The 19,164-nt window shown below is 46.0% G+C and overlaps 2 protein-coding genes and 1 pseudogene across 2 annotated transcripts in view; all 3 read right to left on the bottom strand.

Annotated features, from left to right (window-relative positions):
* ABCF3 (ATP binding cassette subfamily F member 3) overlaps window positions 1–19,164 on the bottom strand; it is a 291,373-nt gene that overhangs the window by 99,370 nt on the left and 172,839 nt on the right. The window lies entirely within an intron of this gene.
* LOC126948956 (5-hydroxytryptamine receptor 3C-like) lies at window positions 8,189–10,282 on the bottom strand (annotated as a pseudogene).
* LOC126948955 (5-hydroxytryptamine receptor 3C-like) overlaps window positions 10,678–19,164 on the bottom strand; it is a 32,790-nt gene continuing 24,303 nt past the window's right edge. Inside the window, exons 10-14 of the mRNA XM_050781381.1 lie at window positions 15,315–15,408; window positions 14,368–14,463; window positions 11,870–11,983; window positions 10,904–10,943; window positions 10,678–10,763 (exon numbers count right to left, since the gene is read on the bottom strand). Of these exons, the coding sequence (XP_050637338.1) occupies window positions 10,678–10,763; window positions 10,904–10,943; window positions 11,870–11,983; window positions 14,368–14,463; window positions 15,315–15,408 (430 nt within the window). The remainder of the gene's footprint in view (window positions 10,764–10,903; window positions 10,944–11,869; window positions 11,984–14,367; window positions 14,464–15,314; window positions 15,409–19,164) is intronic.

The following is a 19,164-nucleotide window of genomic DNA, read 5'->3' as shown; positions in this document are numbered from 1 at the left end:
TGCGCCCAGCCCAAAAGCTCTTGTTGGATTGACTTTATTATCTTGTTTTGCATTTCACAGAAACAACCAAATTTCCTTGTCAACTATGCAATTCTTGTAATGAACTCTCATCGGATCTTTCATGTTTTAAAATTATCAGTAATAAGTTAGTAAACTAATCATAACCATTTTAAGTCTTTTGTTATCTACAGATAGTTTTTAATTTAATGAGAGTACATGCTTCCCTGAAAGCTCAACAATCAGCTACAGGTCAGAGTGGTCTGTCTTCAATAAAGGATTATCACAAAATCCTGTGGGAAAGGACTATGCTGGATACTTTGGGCATAGTACCTGATGGCAACACTTAAACAGCTTTGAGATCATACTAGTGGACTGAGTCAGGATTTCTAGAACTCTAGTTGAGAAGCCAATGGATTTCATGAGACTGTTAACCCAAGATCTAGTCAAATAATAATTAATTATCTAGGACCAAATGAACTAAGAAGGAACACTTGCAGTTTTCATTTGAAATACTGTTGATGTGGTAACATTTTTTCTTTTTTCTTTCTTTCTTTCTTTTTTTTTTTTTTTTTTTGAGACAGAGTCTCGCTCTGTCCTCCAGGCTGGAGTGCAGTGGTGTGATCTTGGCTCACTACAACCTCTGCCTCCCAGGTTCAAGCCATTCTCCTGCCTCAGCCTCCCAAGTAGCTGGGATTACAAGTAGTGCACCACCATGCCCGGCTAATTTTTGTGTTTTTAGTAGAGACAGGGTTTTACCATGTTGGCCAGGCTGGTCTCGGACTCCTGACCTCAAGTGATCCACCCACCACGGTCTCCCAAAAGTGCTAGGATTACAGGCCTGAGCCACCATGCCTGGCCACTGTTGTAATATTCTATTTTTCCAGATATTTAAGGAAGCCCATTTTCTTTACTCTTAAGCTATTTATAAGTCAACAATTCGGTAATTATAACTCTGCTATTTTAAAAGACTCTGTTTTTTACACTGAAACGAAACATTTGTAAATGATATCTTTTTCTCCCTACCTGACTGCTACAGAATTCGCAAACTCTTTTAAAATATTCTTAATTTCATGACAATGTAATTATTGTATTTTCATGCCAATGTAGTTATTGGCATAGGTTTGATGACTCTGTCTTCCTTTTTACCAGGATGGAATTGGAAACGTTGATTATGCAATCAAGGCCTTGTCTGGAGTATCATATTTTAGAAGGATGCTCATTTAATCAAATATGGTTAGACATTTCTAAAGAACTAAGGTTGACTTTGTGGAGCCAATGCTTACAAACCCCTTCCATGAAAACTGGCCTAGTATCTGCCTTATAGCATTGCCAGTCTTACAAGTCCAGGTAGGCCCAAGAACCCTAGGGTATTTTGAGGAACTCAAGAAGAGACGAATTCACTCAAATTTAGGGGTTCTTCAGGTGAAATCTGGTGGTGAGTTCTTGGTGTGGCTAGCTGGCTTCAAGAGGCTTTTGAAAGTCAAATTTGAGATTTTTTGAAAACTTTTAGCAAAGTAAACTTAAGAAGGCCTAAATGGTAGTTTACCACTCTTGTTGTACCCATGTAAATACTGAAGCCAAATAATGAGACCAGTCTCATTTTGTGACCAAAAAGAATCTTCCTGCCAGGCACAGTGACATGTGCTTGTAATCCCAGCTACTCAGGAGGCTGAGGTGAGAGGATCATGGAGTTCAGTATCAGCTTGGACAATATAGCAAGGCCCCATCTCAAAATAAATAAATACAACAAATTCACTGGATATATTGGCACACACTTTTAGTCTCAGGTTCCTGGGAGTTAAAGTGAGAGGATCACTTGAGCCCAGGAGTTTGAGGTTGTAGTGAGCTACAATCGTGTCTCTACACTCCAGTCTGGATGACTGAGTGAGATTCTGTCTCTTAAGAAGAAAAGGCTGGGTGTGGTCACTGATGCTTGTAATCCCATTACTTTGGGAGGCCAAGGTGGGTGGATCACTTGAGGTCAGGAGTTCAAGACCAGCCTGGCCAACATGGTGAAGCCTCATCTCTACTAAAACTACAAAAATTAGCCGGGCATGGTGGTGCACACCTGTAATCCCAGCTACTTGGGAGGCTGAGGCAAGAGAATCGGTTAGAACCGGGAGGCGGAGGTTGCAGTGAGCCGAGATTGCACCATTGCACTCCAGCCTGGGTGACAGAGTGAGACTCCATCTCAAAACAAAACAAAATAAAAAAAGAAAAGAAAAAAGAATAATTTTCCTGGCTGGCCTGAAGGTAGTGAATTATTTCAATTGATGGTTCATAGTCAGTTACAGATGGAATTCCTTGTTCTACTCCTTCCCTCCTTCTGCCTACTACACTTGACTAGTCTTCAAAAAAAAAGTATAATCTTCCCTTGAGGTTAGGAAGGAGATTATAGAAAAGGGAGAAGACTATAGAAAAAAATTTTGTACTTCCATGAGAAACTATGCATTGACCATAGCAACTATTCCAGCTGTTGGATTCTAGCCCTGTTTACTGTCTTTGAGCTATTTTGCAGCTCTTTTTAAATTGCAGGCAATTGATGAATTTTGTAGAAGACACAAACCAACCAATAAGAAGACTAATTTTTTTTTTTTTTTTTTTTTTTTTTGAGACGGAGTCTCGCTCTGTCACCAGGCTGGAGTGCAGTGGTGCGATCTTGGCTCACCGCAACCTCTGCCTCCTGGGTTTAAGCGATTCTCCTGCCTTGCCCTCTTGTGTAGCTAGGACTACAGGCATGCGCCACCACGCCCAGCTAATTGTTTGTATTTTTAGTAGAGACATGGTTTCACCATGTTGGCCAAGATGGTCTTGATCTCTTGACCTCACGATCCACCTGCCTTGGCCTCCCAAAGTGCGGGATTACAGGCATGAGCCACCGTGCCTGGCCAAGAAGACTAATTTTATTCAGGCTATTGCAATACAAAGGTTACCCAGATCTGAAGGTTAGGGTATCTTGACAGGGTGGTTTTGTCTTAGATTTTTTTTTTTTTTTTTTTTTTGAGACAGAGTCTCGCTCTGTCGCCCAGGCTGGAGTGCCGTGGCACGATCTCGGCTCACTGCAAGCTCCGCCTCCCGGGTTCACGGCATTCTCCTGCCTCAGCCTCCCGAGTAGCTGGGACTACAGGCGCCTGCCACCACTCCCAGCTAATTTTGTTTTGTATTTTTTAGTAGAGATGGGGTTTCACAGTGTTAGCCAGGATGGCCTCGATCTCCTGACCTCTCGTGATCCGCCCACCTCAGCCTCCCAAAGTGCTGGGATTACAGGCGTGAGCCACCACGCCCGGCCTTGTCTTAGATTTTTATAGGGAGGAGCAGACAAGTTATTGGTGGGGTGATTTACTGTTGGGGTTGTTTTGCAATCAGAGGAAGTCTTGGCCAGTTAGCTGAACAGGAAATATTTACCTCTATGTCTAACTTGTTTCAGGGGATGAGTCATCCTAATCTCAGCTAATCATTCATGTGACAAAGAATAGGGAGTTGGAGGGTCTGTGTCTGGTCTTGTTGGCAGGTTCAGGCAAAACGGGAAAAGGCTGTGTTTGGCCTTATCACAGGACAAGGGAGTCACCTGTGAGTCCTATGGGAACTGTGAGGAAGAATGGACAGAGTCTTGTCTAAGTTATATGGGAAAGAGTGGTTCTTTGTAGTAAGCCATTTCCCAGAGCACAAAAGGGTTGGGGGATTTCTTAACCATTGCTGTTTTCTGGGAACACAGGACTCAGGTAAAGTTGGACATTGTCAATATGCAAACTCTATCTTGTCCTGTAGATTTCCAATTTACTTTCTCCCCAGTCCCCCTTGGAAAAACCAGTTTTGTCTCCATTTGCAATTTGCTATCTTTACTGTATATACATTGATGATTCTTGATGTTTCCTTTGAGCCTTTTATAACATCTGCCTGATGATCTCATATCATCTTAGTTTAACCAATTCTTTAACACATACTCTTTTTTACATTCATATGAGAGTAATGATTTTGCCCTTTTCTGAAAATTACCTTTTATCAGTACAATCTAGAGAGTCTGTTCAGAACTCACCAGTTATACACGCATTCATTAGTGCATGTGAACAAGCTGTGAGAAGCAAGGAAATGCTGAGAGCTGGGGAAGATGGGTCAGTCCAAAGGTGGCCACAGTGGAGACTGACACTCTGAGGTGAGGAGTTATCAGGTAGAGTGAGATAGGACTTCTTTGGTGGGATCATTTTGAATTCAGAGTCTAATGTTTAGTTTTTCATGGTTAAGAATTATATAATTTCTGCGGGGCACAATGGCTCATGCCTGTAATCCCAGCACTTTGGGAGGCCAAAGGGGGCAAATCATTAGGCCAGGAGTTCGAGACCAGCCTGGCCAGCATGGTGAAACCCCGTCTCTACTAAAAATACAAAAATTAGCTGGGAATGGCGGCACGTGCCTGTAGTCCCAGCTACTCAGGAGGCTGAGGCAGGAGAATTGCTTGAACCCGGGAGGCGGAGGTTGCAGTGAGCTGAGATCATGCCAGTGTGCTCCAGCCTAGGCTACAAAGCAAGACTCAGTCTCAAAAAAAAAGAAAGAATTATATAATTTCTGCACTCCTTGGCAATGGCCTGGATGTGTTAAAATAGGAGACTGAGAGTTTGACAAATTTGAGTCCAAATCCCAGTTTACCTACTTGCTGTGTGATCCAGGGAAGGGGTGTTATCCTTTTCTGCTTTGGTGTTCTTACCTGCTAAGTGGAAATAATATTAGTACTTACCCCACAGAATTGTTGTAAGTTTCAAATGAGTGATGAAATGTGATGAGCTTGGCATATAGAAAGCATTCAGTAAATGTTGGCTATTATTATTAAAATAACTTTCTGTGTCCACTCCAAGAGAAGGCCTAAATTAACAACCTTTCATGAAAACCTGCAGAAGCCACATGCCTCTGCTACACACCAGACCCCTTAACACTTAAGCAGAGTTCTTGCTCAACAAGGATAAATGGAGTAACATTTTATCAACTTGCCAACATTAGCAGTAGGTCAATGAGGAAAATCATAGCTGCATATTAGTTATCATGTAATCTTTGTTTTCTCTGAAACTTTTATATTTCTTTTCATGTAACCTTTTTTTAATGAAGGCAATTCACTAAGTCTGAATGCAATTTTATCTGTAGATTTTTATAAAGTTGTTCATGTAAATTATTTTACAAATAAAAAAAAGGAATCTGACAATGTGTCCAAATTTTAGTCAGGAAAATATGGGTAGTTTAGGTATCCTACACACAGCATGCGTTTTTGCGTATACCCCAAGGTCACCAATGACCTCAGAGGGGTCTCGGTAAGGTCCCCACAGCGGGGTGGTGAGGGCCTCCTAAAGGACTGGCAAATCCAAACCCTTTTTTTTCAGGTCTTTGATTTTACATATCACTAGGGACCTTTCCTGATAACCTGCTAATTCAGGGTTGCTAAGATGATGCATTTGTAAACTAAAATTTGCACATTACTTGAGTGTCCTCAGGATTGAAATCTGACATTCTACTAAGATCCTGTAGCCTCTGTCAAAGTCATGACACCCTTGCCTGCAAGCAGACATGAGGATCTCTAAGGACGCTTTCAAACAAACCAAGGCTGGGGCTCACGTCAAAGGTTCTGCCTTAGTTGGACTGGGGTAACACCTAGGCAATAGGATTATTTTAAAAGCTCCTCAGATGATTCTAATATGCAGCCAGGATTAAGAACCATTGCTCCAACTAAAGCATTCTTTCTCCCCTGAACTTTATAGTAGTTTATCTTTAATGGCACTCAGCAAAACGTTAAAAACATGTTCTACATCTAATTGAAATTATTTAACACACATATTTCATTTCTTCTGCTGGGCTAGAAGCTCTTTGAGGACAGAGCTTGTGTTTGATTCATGAACAGGGTTTTGAACAGGGTTTAGCCAAGGACATTTGGTCTTACTATCTATCAGCTGTGCCCAATAAATATTTGTTAAATGCATAGCTGAAGCCTCACCCTAAGAAAGAACTACAAAAACCGAAGCCTTAAAACAATTGCATGCTGGGGAGGCCGAGGTGGGCAGATCACCTGAGGTCAGGAGTTCGAGACCAGCCTGGCCAACATAGTGAAACCCCTCTCTCTACTAAAATAAAAAAAATAGCCAGGCATGATGGTGGGTACCTATAATCCCAGCTACTCAGGAGGCTGAGAAGGGAGAAACACTTGAACTCGGGAGACAGTGGTTGCAGTGAGCTGAGATTGAACCACTGCACTCAAGCCTGGGCGGCTGAGCTAGACTCCATCTCAAAAAAAAAAAAAAAAAAAAGGCTGCATGACTTTAGGTAAGTTACATAGCCTCTGAGCCTCTTGTAAAGTAATTTCTACCTCCTCAGGGTGTTGTGAAATAATGCCTGAAGCCAGGCAGGCAGAAGTTATCAGGAGCTCTGCCCTGCCAACTCAACCTATACTGGTAACCCCTCCCCCATTTCCCATTCTCCTTTTACTGATGTTTCATTCATTTATCTTTTTATTGTCAGTCTCTTCTCTCTCCCTACGGTGTGAGCTTTATGAGGATGGGATTTCTCTCAGTTTGGTTCATTGCTGTATCCTCAGCACCCAGAACAGTGTCTAGCACATAATAGGTGCTCAATAAATATTATTATTGTTGTTATTTTTTTGAGATGGAGTCTCAAAAGGCAAGAGTACAATGGTGCAATCTCAGCTTACTGCAACCTCCATCTCCCGGGTTCAAGCGATCCTTGTGCCTCAGCTTCCTGAGTAGCTGGGACTACAGGTGTGTGCCACCACGCCCTGCTAATTTTTGTATTTTTTAGTAGAAACAGGGTTTTGCCATGTTGACCAGGCTGGACTCGAACTCCTGACCTCACGTGATTCTCCTGCCTTGGCTTCCCGAAGTGCTGGGACCACAGGTGTGAGCCACTGCGCCCGGCTCAATAAATATTTATTAAAAGAGAATGACATATGTTAGCCTATGTTTAAAAAAATCCTGGCCGGGCGCGGTGGCTCAAGCCTATAATCCCAGCACTTTGGGAGGCCGAGACGGGCGGATCACGAGGTCAGGAGATCGAGACCATCCTGGCTAACACGGTGAAACCCCATCTCTACTAAAAAAATACAAAAAACTAGCCGGGCGAGGTGGCAGGCGCCTGTAGTCCCAGCTACTCGGGAGGCTGAGGCAGGAGAATGGCGTGAACCCGGGAGGCGGAGCTTGCAGTGAGATGAGATCCGGCCACTGCACTCCAGCCTGGGCGGCAGAGCGAGACTCCGTCTCAAAAAAAAAACAAAAAACAAATCCTTTCCCTCCATACCAATAACATGAGTTACTTTTCTGGTACATATTTGCAGTCACTTATGATAAAGTGTTTCTTTTCTATTAAATTATATTTCTTTTTTGAGATGGAGTTTCGCTCTGTCGCCTAGGCTGGAGTGCAGTGGCATGATCTTGGCTCACTGCCAGCTCCACCTCCTGGGTTCATGCCATTCTCCTGCCTCAGCCTCCCGAGTAGCTGGGACTACAGGTGCCCAACACCACGCCCGGCTATTTTTTTTTTTTTTTTGAGACGGAGTCTCGCTCTGTCGCCCAGGCTGGAGTGCAGTGGCACAATCTCTGCTCACTGCAAGCTCCGCTCCGCCTCCCGAGTTCACGCCATTCTCCTGCCTCAGCTTCCCAAGTAGCTGGGACTACAGGCGCACGCCACCACGCCCGGCTAATTTTTTGTAATTTTAGTAGAGACGGGGTTTCACCATGTTAGCCAGGATGGTCTCGAACTCCTGACCTCATGATCCACCCGCCTCGGCCTCCCAAAGTGCTGGGATTACAGACGTGAGCCACCGTGCCCGGCCTTTTTTTTTGTATTTTTAGTAGAGACAGGGTTTCACCATGTTAGCCAGGATGGTCTCGATCTCCTGATCCACCCGCCTCAGCCTCCCAAAGTGCTGGGATTACAGGCGTGAGCCACTGCGCCCCGCATTAAATTATATTTCTAACATAAACATGTATATTCTGAATTTATTCTATTTTGGAAATACATTATCGTTTCTGGGAGTGTTAGCAGTGGTTCTATTTAACCACAGGGAGGGCTGGAGCAGGGATCATGGCATGGTTGGGGCTGGGTCTGCAGACTGCAGCAGAGAAGCAGCGCCTGGCACGGCCCGCTGAGGCCAAGGGAAGCTGAACCCTGCTGCTCATGCACATTCAGAACTCAAGTCCTAGGTGTTCCAGAGGCAGAAGAGCAGGGTGTCCATCGCGTGGCTGAACTGCACCCACAGCTCCACTAGCTGGGCCTTTGTCCATCCTGAGCCCCCATCTAGCTCGGTCTCTCTGGGTCTCAACTCCTTCCCTGCTAACTCCCCCAACTCCTTTGGGCCTATAGAGAGGACAGAGGCTCAGTCACGAAGTGGGAAGGGGACAGGATTAGAGGAGTGTGGGGCCCAGTGTGAAGGGTGAGTGTGGGCAGTGCTGACTTCCCTTACCAGGCAGGTGGGTGGGGGTGAGACCCAAGCTCTTATTTCCCTTCTGAGGCGCCGTGGGACAGCATCTTCCTGGGCTGGTGCAGTGGAGCAGCAGGGAGTGGAGCCACCGAGGCAGGGGTGGGGGCTGGGTGGTGGCCACGTGCAGCAGGTAGGTAATGAAGATGGTCTCCAGCAGGTTGCCCACCATCAGGGAGAGGCGAAGTAGACACCTTGGGTGGGGATAAGAAGCAGGCTTGAGGCAGGTCCACAGGTACCACGACTAAGCCACCCGTTTCCCTATTTCACACAGAGGGCCCTTTCTGAGATGCTCTTTTTCTCCCTTCTGCCTCAGGAGCCCCAGCAGCCCTAAAAGAAAAGACTTCTTTTTCTTTTTCCATTTTCCAACTGTGGGAGGAGCTGTACTGATGATGGGTGACACTAGCGGGGAGTAGTGTATTCACCATGCGCAGGAAGACGCTGCAGCCCAGCTGAAGGGTGGCCTAGAATGGGGCACGATTCGCACTTTCTGCTGGTAGGTAGAAGCTGAGGGCATCGATGGCAAGCAGAAAGCCCCTGGGGGCCAGGCGTGGTGGCTTAGGCCTGTAATCCCAGCACTTTGGGAGGCCGATGTGGAAGGATCTCTTGAGGCCAGGAGTTCGACATTTCAGTGAGCAGTGATTGTGCCAATGCCCTCCAGCCTGGGCGATAGAGTGAGACCCTGTCTCTAAAAAATATATAGATAAATAAATTAAAAGAAAGCCACTGTGCACCAGAAAGTTTATCACACAGAGGCTGGGCCTGCACCTGATGGCCACCTGGTGAGGAGGAATGAGCAGAGAACTGGTGAAGCCAGCCCTAAAGGGGGCCCAAAGGCTGGTTCCAGCCCCATCCTTCTTTGGTGTCCTCACACCAGCAAGGGCTCTCTCTGGGGCTGAAAGAGAAGCAGTTTTTATGTGACTAACAAGATGCCCCCGTACCTCCAAACAAACCCTAGGTCAGAGCTGGCAGCTTCCAAAAGGGGTGTTGCTTTGAGGGACTTAGGAGAGAGGAAGGCTCCAAGGGCTATGGTGCCCAAGGGCCATCTGGTCTTGGGGCAAGAAGTAAGAGGATCTGCCTGTTGGACTCAGATGGGTCTGGTGAGGGAGGAGGTGGTAGTGAGGGGTACAGCTATGCCAGATTCTCTAGGTTCACAGACAACATGATTTGGTCAAAAAGACTGGAACCCACAGATATCTTCAGGGTGGCCTCGTTGATGCCCAGGAGCTCCCACTTCCACTGTGTTTGGACAGTGTCACTTGAAGTACCCATTTCCTATACTTCCTTGTCCATGCCCATGTTATCCACTGCAGGAGAGACAAACATTTATTGAACACACATCTGCCTGGTACCTGCTCGTGCGGGCGTGATGAATTAGAAAACTAATTCAGCTACCTTTTCCAGATTGCCCAATACAATGACTTCCTTGCTGCTTATTTGCCTCCTTTCTATTCTGGGGTGTCTCAGTGTCTCACTCCTTTCTGTTGCAGGATCCTTAGGGTGTCACTTTTCTGGCTGGAAACCTCTGTGGCCAGTGCTGCCTTTGTCTGAGTTTTGCTTGGGTCCACTGGGCTCATTCTGCCCACTCGGCTTGACCGGCTGCACCTGGCTCATGCTACCAGCCTGGATCCCACCCCTCCAAGGGCAAGCCAGGTATGGAGTGGCGAGGAGTGTGTGAGTGAGTGAGTGTGGAGTCTGGCCACTGTGCACAGTCAGGCACGCCAGCTGCTGCAGTGGGCAGCTCCAGGTGCTGACATGGCTGCTGGCTGTCTGCAAGGCCGTGGCTGGACCAGGCACACCATAAGCAGCTTCCATGACTGCTGCTGGGGGAACACAATAACACCTGGAAGTTTGGAGATTCCAGGGACTGCAGGGCCTCAAAGAGGGAGTCACAGCCCTGGCTTGGGGAGCTCCCAGGTCTGGGCTTCCCAAAGGGCTGCAGCTCTTCTCTCCTCTTCAGCCACAACATGGTGAGCAAGGGCTGTGTTTCAGTCCTGCCATTGGGCAGGTCCTGAGTTCTTGTCCTGTGTCCTGGAAGAATGAGGTAAGCAGACAAGTGGAGGGTAAGCAAGATGAAGAGGAGATTTATTGAGTGACAGAATAGCTCAGAGGAGACCCTGGGGTGAATAGCTCCTCTCTGCAGCTGGTCTTCCCGCCGTCTGCACCTCTCAGCAGAGAGGAGGCCCTGGAGTGAGTAGTTGGATGTCTGCTCAGCTCTGGCTGAGCCTGGGGCTTTCGTGGGCCTTAGAGGTGAGGAAGTGCATGCCGATTGGTCCATGGGCGGCCAAGGGCAGGCCTGGAAAAAGCACCACAAGTTCTCACTCCAGTATGTGGAACTAGCAGCCTGATCCTCAGCCTTCAGGCACTCCCTGGCCTGAAGGTGGGGCCTCATGAGGAACCCGCCCCCTTCCGCCCAGGAACCTGTCTGCCTCTCACTGCTATTCATGGTGCCCAGGCTGTAGGTGCCAAGGGGCACCTGCAGGCCAGCACCGAGATGCCCTCAGGGCCCCCCTCGGCTTCCCTCCTATGCTCCTTGGTACCCAAAGTCTGGAGGGGGCCAAGGTGGCAGGGGGTTGGTGTGTCAGCACTGCTCTGAGTGCGTGCACACCCAACCAGGCTCTGACAGCACCCGGGTTCAGCCTCGACTTTGCTTCGAGATCAGAGCAGGCACCGACGGCAGGGAGAAGCCAGGCAGTGAAAGCAGGCATTTCCAAGCCTGCAAGAGCAGGGAGTGGGGCCTTCCTGGGCCTCCAAGAGTACAGGCATACGTGGGTCTGCAGCCATGGTTTGGGCAGCTGCAGCTGCACCCGGGAGGGTGGGGCTCCTGCCTGCTCAGTGGAGTGTGCAGCCCGGCTGTGCCTCCCTGCTACAGTCCGCCTGATGGCGGTGGTGCTCCAGACAGGACACTGCTGCTGTCACTCCTAAGTTCAACTCCCACCTCACTATCCACACAAATACCCTACTGTTCTTTTTATGTATTTAAAAAACTGAATTTACCTTTTTTTTTGAGACAGGATTGTGCTCTGTCACCCAGACTGGAGTGCAGTGACACAATCAGAGCTGACTGTCGCCTCAAACTCCTGGGCTCAAGTGATCCTCTCATCTCAGCCTCCTGAGTAGCTGGGACTATAGGTGTGCACTACCACGCCTGGCTGATTTTTGCATTTTTTGTAGAGACCAGGGTTTTGCTGGTCTCAAACTCCTGGGCTCAAGCAATTCACCTGCCACCATCTTTTCTGCCCGCCATTTTCTTGTTTCTAGGGGAGAAGCTAATCAGCTGTGATCTTGCTTCTCTCTGAAGTAAGTGTTTAGTGGCTGCACTGAATGAGTTTGCCCTGCACTGTCCTGGCCTGTTCCTTGCAGACAGGGCTTCCCTCCAGCTTCCCTAGCCCTCCAGCATACCCACGATTCCATGATGAAGATGTCTGGGAACCACGGGTTCTCAGCTGTCACAGTGAGTTTATTGATATCACCATATTCTTCTGGGTCCCAGCTGCTGAGTGGGTTTTCCCAGATCTAGAGCACAAGGCACAGAAGGATGTGGTATGGTTGAAGTCTGGAACTGGCTTATGTCAGCATCTCCTGCCCTTCCATTCCTTTACAAATACATACATATGTATTTTTTTCTAAATGTAGGTACTATGGGCATATGACGAAACTTTAACCATTCCACAATGGTATAATATATAAAGCAACGTTCTCCCTCCTCAATTCACCCCAATTCACTCCCTATCCCACCTCGGTCTCATTATTAACATTTTCTTGTGTATCATCCAACAAATAATAATAATATATATTCCAACACTTTTTTTTTTTTTTGAGATGGAGCCTCACTCTGTCGCCCCAGGCTGGAGTGCAATGGCGCGATCTTGGCTCACTGCACCCTCTGCCTCCCAGGTTCAAGCGATTCTCCTGTCTCAGCCTCTCAAGTAGCTGGGATTACAGGAGTGTGCCACCACGCCTGGTTCAGCACTCATTTTTATTTACATAGATAGAATCATACTAGGCATATTGTTATGCATGTTGCTTTTTTGACCTCATTTCCTTAAAAAAATTTTTTTTGTTCTCTTTTTTGCTGCACTTTAGCCATGACTCCACCTCATTTCCTTTTTTTACAAAATTTTTTTTTTGAGACAGTCTTGCTCTGTCGCCCAGGCTGGAGTGCAGTGGCGCGATCTCGGCTCACTGTAAGCTCCGCCTCCCGGGTTCACACTATTCTCCTGCCTCAGCCTCCCGAGTAGCTGGGACTACAGGCGCCCGCCACCATGCCTGGCTAATTTTTTGTATTTTTAATGGAGACAGTGTTTCACCGTGTTTGCCAGGATGGTCTCGATCTCCTGACCTCGTGATCCACCCACCTCGGCCTCCCAAAGTGCTGGGATTACAGGCATGAGCCATGGCGCCCGGCCTTTTTAAAAAAGCTTTTAGAGACAGGGTCTCACTCTGTTGCTCAGGATGGAGTGCAGTGCCATAATCATGACTTACTGCAGCCTCCTGGTCTCAAGCAATCCTCCCACCTCAGCCTCCTGAGTTGCTGGGACTACAGGCATGTACCACCACACTTAGTTAATTTTTAATTTTTTTATAGAGATAGGATCTTGCTGTGTTGCCCAGGCTGGACTCAAACTCCTGGCTTTGAGTGATCCTCCCACCTCAGCCTCCCAAAGTGCTGGTATTATAGGTATAAACCACTGTGCCCAGCCCCTCATTTCCTTTTGAATTCTGATTTCTTTTCTCTCCTTGGTGATAACTGTCTCCCCTTTTCTAGCTAACAAAATATTGTTGGCCTTTCACCTCCCACTTTAGAGAAATCTTAAGCTGGACGCTGGTTACATCTGGGCCCTGAAGCTTACTTTGGGACTTCCAACTAAATGCCCTCCTTCTCCCTGTATTTTATATCTATGTCTTTCAAAGTTGATTGGCAGCCTAGGAAGCTATTTGTTGTCAACACTGGCCCCATTCTGGTTGTATTTATTTATGCCCTCAGGCACTGTCAATTTCAATAAACATGATTTTGCAAGCAAAGCCAGAAAAAAAAGGGTAGGAGAAAGAGAGAAGGAAACTGAATCTCACTCACATACCATATTTAACCACAGAAATGACAACAGCAGCTAAAGGTGTGCACTCTGTCCATAAATAAATAAATAAATAAAATTCCCATGCAGGATCATTCATGGCATGAAACCAGGACCTAATCTACCTCCCACCGTTGTTTCCTAAGTGGTCCCAAGTGACAGTTCACCTTTTCAATCACAAGTCACAAAAGAAGGGTAGGTCAGAAAAATACAGGTTGCATGGAAAATGTAGGTGAAAAAACAGTACGGGAGCTCATTGGGAATGCATTTTTTTGTAGAATATTTCCACAAGGGCAGGACTCAAGGATAAATGTTCCCTACAGAAATATTACTGCAGCATTCCTGTTCATGTTTCCCCGTGACACAGGATGAGCATCTAACTTGCACAAAATTCTTTCAGGGGATTCATTGCTCATCATTGCACCAGGGCAATGTTGGGTTGACCATGTAAAGAGTTTTTGTTCCGGCTGGGCGCGGTGGCTAACGTCTGTAATCCAGCACTTTGGGAGGCTGAGGCAGGTGGATTACCTGAGGTCGGGAGTCCGAAACTGGCTGGCCAAAATGGTGAAACCTTGTCTCTACTAAAAATACAAAAATTAGCCGGGTGTGTTGGCACATGCCTGTATTCCCAGCTACTCGGGAGGCTGAGGCAGGAGAATTGCTTGATCCCAGGAGGCAAAGGTTGCAGTGAGCTGAGATCGTGCCACTGTACTCCAGCCTGGCTGACAGAGTGAGACTCTGTCTCAAAAACAAAAAACAGCAACAAAAAAGGAGTGTTTGTTTCTTATTAGAAGCCATGGAAAGGATGCAGGGATCAGGTCTCACCACTTCCAGTATGGCAGACAGGGTGAAGGAGATGTTGACATGAGCGGGGAGGCTGGAGTTGATGACTGGACAGAAGGCCTTCTGTTTAAATATGGCCTGGAAGGCAGCAGGGTCCACCCCATGCTGGTAAAAGCCTGAGCAATTAATGGTAAAAGTATTTGTCCCTCCTGTAGAGAGCTGAGACCTTCTGTGTTTGCTAGGTGAGAGAGGTGCCAGGGCTGGGGCCTGAGAGCCTCTCTGCAGAGAAAAACAATGTGAACTCTGGGAGAGGCATGTGAGCCCCTCCTTCCTGGGCCAAGATTCCCTTCTTGCCAGAAGTGGGAGAGTGGGCTGAGCTGGTAGGCAAATGGTGGAAGTTGATGTGGTGAGCTGAGTCAGAGCCCAGGCCTTTCTTCCTGTGTTTTTGCTCCCATATAAACCTACCTAAATTTGCATGCGGAGAGCCCCTCCAGGGAGTCCTATTCCCTCCATACAACCCTAAGGCTTTGGCCTTTATCTGACCTTCCTTTTTTACCCTCTGGCTCTATTGTGATTCTTCCTTATAGCCACTGAACAAAATTTTCCTGATATGCTTTTCCTCCATTTTTCCCTCTTCTTCTGAGGTTTTCCTGACTCCTGAAAGGAAAATTTAGAGAGAAATAAACATGAGTGTGACATAAAATATATGGGGAATAAAGGAATGTTGTATTCAATGTGAGTTTATTGACTACTTCCTATGTGTGGTACTTACTGCCCCTCTCAAGTTCCTCTAAGATCTGTGGGTGCCATTTTCATCACCACCATCTTGCAAAAATCTCTTGGACCCTCCATCCACCATGTGGTTGGTGGAGCCACACAATGAAGTGAAAAGCCCTTCTGTCCACCTCACCCGCACGCCACCACTGGTTATTCCTGTAACTACAGCCCAGAAAGTCCTTTCCCATGCCTCTTCCACTATCTTTCCATACCAGGTGATTCATAAGGTTCATCTCCAAACTACAGAGAAACACATCCCAGGGGAAGTGAATGTTCTTTCGCTCCACATCGCCGCCTCCACAAGATCTTCCCAAGCAACACCAGAAAGTCAACAGGACCTGAGCTATGTTCTAGTAACGATAGCTTGGTAGAAAGGAAGAGTTGGCCGTTACGTAAGAGTGGAATTGGAGAGGTGGGAAAGTGGAGGGACAGACAGTTTGCAGGCAAATGAGAGCGGGGCTGTACGTACTGACCAGTGAAATCGGCGTTTCATCTGCAACTAAGAGGAAGCCAAAACATGGATCCTACAGAGAATTTTAACCTGTCTGTTTTGAATTTTCTGCAGCTCTGGAGAATGAGAAGTTTCCTGGATGTTGCCCTAAACAATATCCCCATCTTCCTCTGTGCTTGTCCTATCTTACCTTGAAGCAGAAGGCTGACAGTGAGGCAGAAGAGAACACCCCCAGGCCAGCAGGCCACCTCCCTCCATCCTCCTCTCCTGCGCTTTTGTCTGGAGACTCATCAGGATCCCCTAGATCCTTGAGCTTGAAGGAGCTGGGACCACTCTGGTTGCTGGTTTTGAATCCTCCTCATGTCACGTGACCACTCTCTGTGAGTGGCTGTGGCCAGAGGGATCCCAGCAGAGTGTTCTGCCGTGCTTCTGCCCAGGTACGCCTTCTGGGCTCCAGGCAGGCAGGAAGTTGGGCCAAGATGGGGGAAGAAGCACCTATTTGTCACTCCTGTCTAAATGAGTGGTGTTTTGTTTGTTTGTTTGTTTGTTTTTTGAAACAGAGTCTTGCTCTGTCGCCCAGGCTGGAGTGCAACCTCCGCCTCCCGGGTTCAAGCGATTCTCCTGCCTCAGCCTCCTGAACAGCTGGGATTACAGGCCTGTGCCACCATCCCTGGCTGATTTTGTATTTTTAGTAGAGATGGGGTTTCACCATGTTGGCCAGGCTGGTCTCCAACTCCTGACCTCAGGTGATCTGCCCGCCTTGGGCTCCCAAAGTGCTGAGATTACAGTTGTGAGTCACTGTGCCCGGCTGATGGCATCTTCTTCTAAGAGAAGGCTGTTTCATCTATGTTGCAAATCTATTGTTTAGTGTAGCCGCCTTTGTCAATGATCTTAGCTAGATCTCTGGATAACTTGCTGCAGCTTCTTCATCAGCACTTGCCACTTCTTTAACTTGTATGTTACAGAGATGGCTACTTTCTTAGACCTCATGGACTAACCTCTGCTAGCATCAACCTTTTTTTCTGCAGCTTCTTCACCTCTCTTAGCCTTTATAGAATTGAAGAGAGTTGGAGACTTGCTCTGAATTAGGCTTTGGCTTAAGGGACTGTTATAGCTGGTTTGATCTTTATTCAAACCAGTCTAACTTTCTCCATATTAACAAAAAGGCTGTCTCCCTTTCTTAGCATTCATCTATTCACTCTGGAGTAACACTTTTAATTTCTTTCAAGAATGAACCCATGAAATGTTTGCTTCTCATCCCTACAACTTCGGGCTCTGCTGTTTCAGAAGTCTTAGAGGACGGCTTCCACCAGGTGATACAACAATGGTTCCGTTAAATTGGAAGTTGAGACTACCACTTGACCAATTTGGACTCTGCATGCCATTGAATCAACAGGCAACAAAAGGGGTGGTTGATCCTGACTATTGTGGGGAAACTGGGTTACTACAATATAATGGTGGAAGAAGGAGAATAATGAGAATACAGATGCTGTGAGGTGCCTCTTAGCACTCTTAGGTCTTGTGACTAAAGTCGGTGGAAAACTACAGCAACCTAAAACAGACAGGACTACTAAATGCTCAGTCCCTGGAGGGGTGAAGATTTGGGCCACTCTATCAGGTAAGAAACCATGACCAGCCATGGAGCTTGTTGAAAACAAAAGGAATGTGGACTAGGCAGCGGAAGAAGGTCATTGTTAAGTACCAGATATGACCATATAACCAGTTATAGTCATGAAAACTGTGATAGTTATACCTATTTCTTCCTCATTTTGATATGAATATATTTGTGTATATGTTAGACAGTTTATTTTTCTTCTCTTCCCCCATGTCCTTCCATAGAACAAAATATATATTATTAGTAGTTAACTGGCTGGGTGCAGTGGCTCACGCCTGTAATCTCACACTTTGGGAGGCTGAAGTGGGCGGATAACTTGAGGTTAGGACTTCGAGACCAGCCTGGCCAACATGGTGAAACCCTGTCTCTATTAAAAATACAAAAAGGGCGTGGTAGTGTGGGCCTGTAATCCCAGCTACTCGGGAGGCTGAGACAGGAGAATCGCTTGAACCCAGGAGGCAGAGGTTGCAGTGAGCTGAGATCATACCACTGCACTCCAGCCTGGATGATAGAGCAAGACTCCATCTCAAACAAAACAAAACAAAACAAAACAAAACAAAACAAAAACCCAGAAGGCTGAGGCAGGAGGATTGCTTGAGGCCAGGAGTTTGAGACCAGCTTGGGAAGCATAGTGAGACCTCCATCTCTACAAAAAAAAGAAAAAAAAATTAGCTGGGTGTGGTGGCGTGTGACTATAGTCCTAGCTACTCAGGAGACTGAGGCAGGAGGATTGCTTGAGCCCCGGAGTTTGAGGCTACAGTGAATTATGATCATGCCACTGCACTCCAGCCCGAGTGACAGAGTGAGACCCCATCTGTATTTTAAAAAAATAATAAAATAAAGAAAAAAGAAAGCTCTATTGTTAAGGGATCTTTTTCTTGGAAAATCTCCTACTGAAATCTCCCTCATTATTTGTAAAACCTTTATTTGGTCTTCTTTTTTTTTTTGAGACAGACTTTCACTCTTACCCAGGCTGGAGTACAATGGTGCCATCTTGGCTTACTGCAAACTGCCTCCTGGGTTCAAGTAATTCTCCTGCCTCAGGCTCCTGAGTAACTGGAATTACAGGCATGCACCACCATGCCTGGCTAATTTCTGTATTTTTTAGTAGAGACGGGGTTTCTTCATGTTGGTCAGGCTGGTCTCGAACTCCCGACCTTGGGTGATCCACTCTCCTCAGACTCTCAAAGTGGTGGGATTACAGGCGTGAGTCACCAGCTGGTCTTCATTCTTAAAAGATCATTTTGCTACATATAGAATTCTAGATGGAATTGTTTCTTCCTAGCATTTAGAAAATATCTTACTGTCTTCTGGCTTCCTTTTTTTTTTTTTTTTTGGAAGTTGGCTGTCAGTTCAGTTGCTGTTTTTTAAGGTGAATTTTTTCTCTTTAGCTTTTTTTTTTCAAGTAAGTTTTTTTCTATTGTGCTAAAATAGAAATACAGTATTTTGTGTAACATAATATTTACCATTTTATCCATTTAAGTGTACAGTTCAAGGGCATTAAATACATTCACATTATTGTGTGATCATCACCATTATCCATCTCCAGAACTTTTTCTTTATCCCAAACTGAAACTCTGTACCCATTAAACAATAACTCCCATTCCCCCTCGCTCCGCCGATGGCAACCACTCTTCTACTTTCTGTCTTTATGAAATTGATTATTCAATACTTTGACTATTACGTATATATTTATGATTTTATATATAATATTGTATTTATAATTTTATGAATATTTATGTAAAATATATATTTGACTATACTTTGACTATTCTTTTTTAAAATTAAAAAATGTTTTAGTGCTAAAAGATGTCTATCCTTATCCAACGCCATATTATCTCAACCGTTGTATCTTTATAGTAAGATAAAGTCAAACAGTGTAATTCCTCCACCTTTGTTCTTCTTTTAAGCATCTTATGACTATTATTTCACAAGCTGATTCTAAAGTATATATGGAAATGAAAATGCATAAAAATAAATAATTTACTTTTTAATG

The sequence above is a fragment of the Macaca thibetana genome, chromosome 2, assembly GCF_024542745.1.
Source record: "Macaca thibetana thibetana isolate TM-01 chromosome 2, ASM2454274v1, whole genome shotgun sequence".
In the NCBI taxonomy this organism is placed as follows: domain Eukaryota; kingdom Metazoa; phylum Chordata; class Mammalia; order Primates; family Cercopithecidae; genus Macaca; species Macaca thibetana.
Note: the sequence above shows the minus strand (reverse complement) of the source record. Positions and strands in the feature narration are given on the sequence as shown.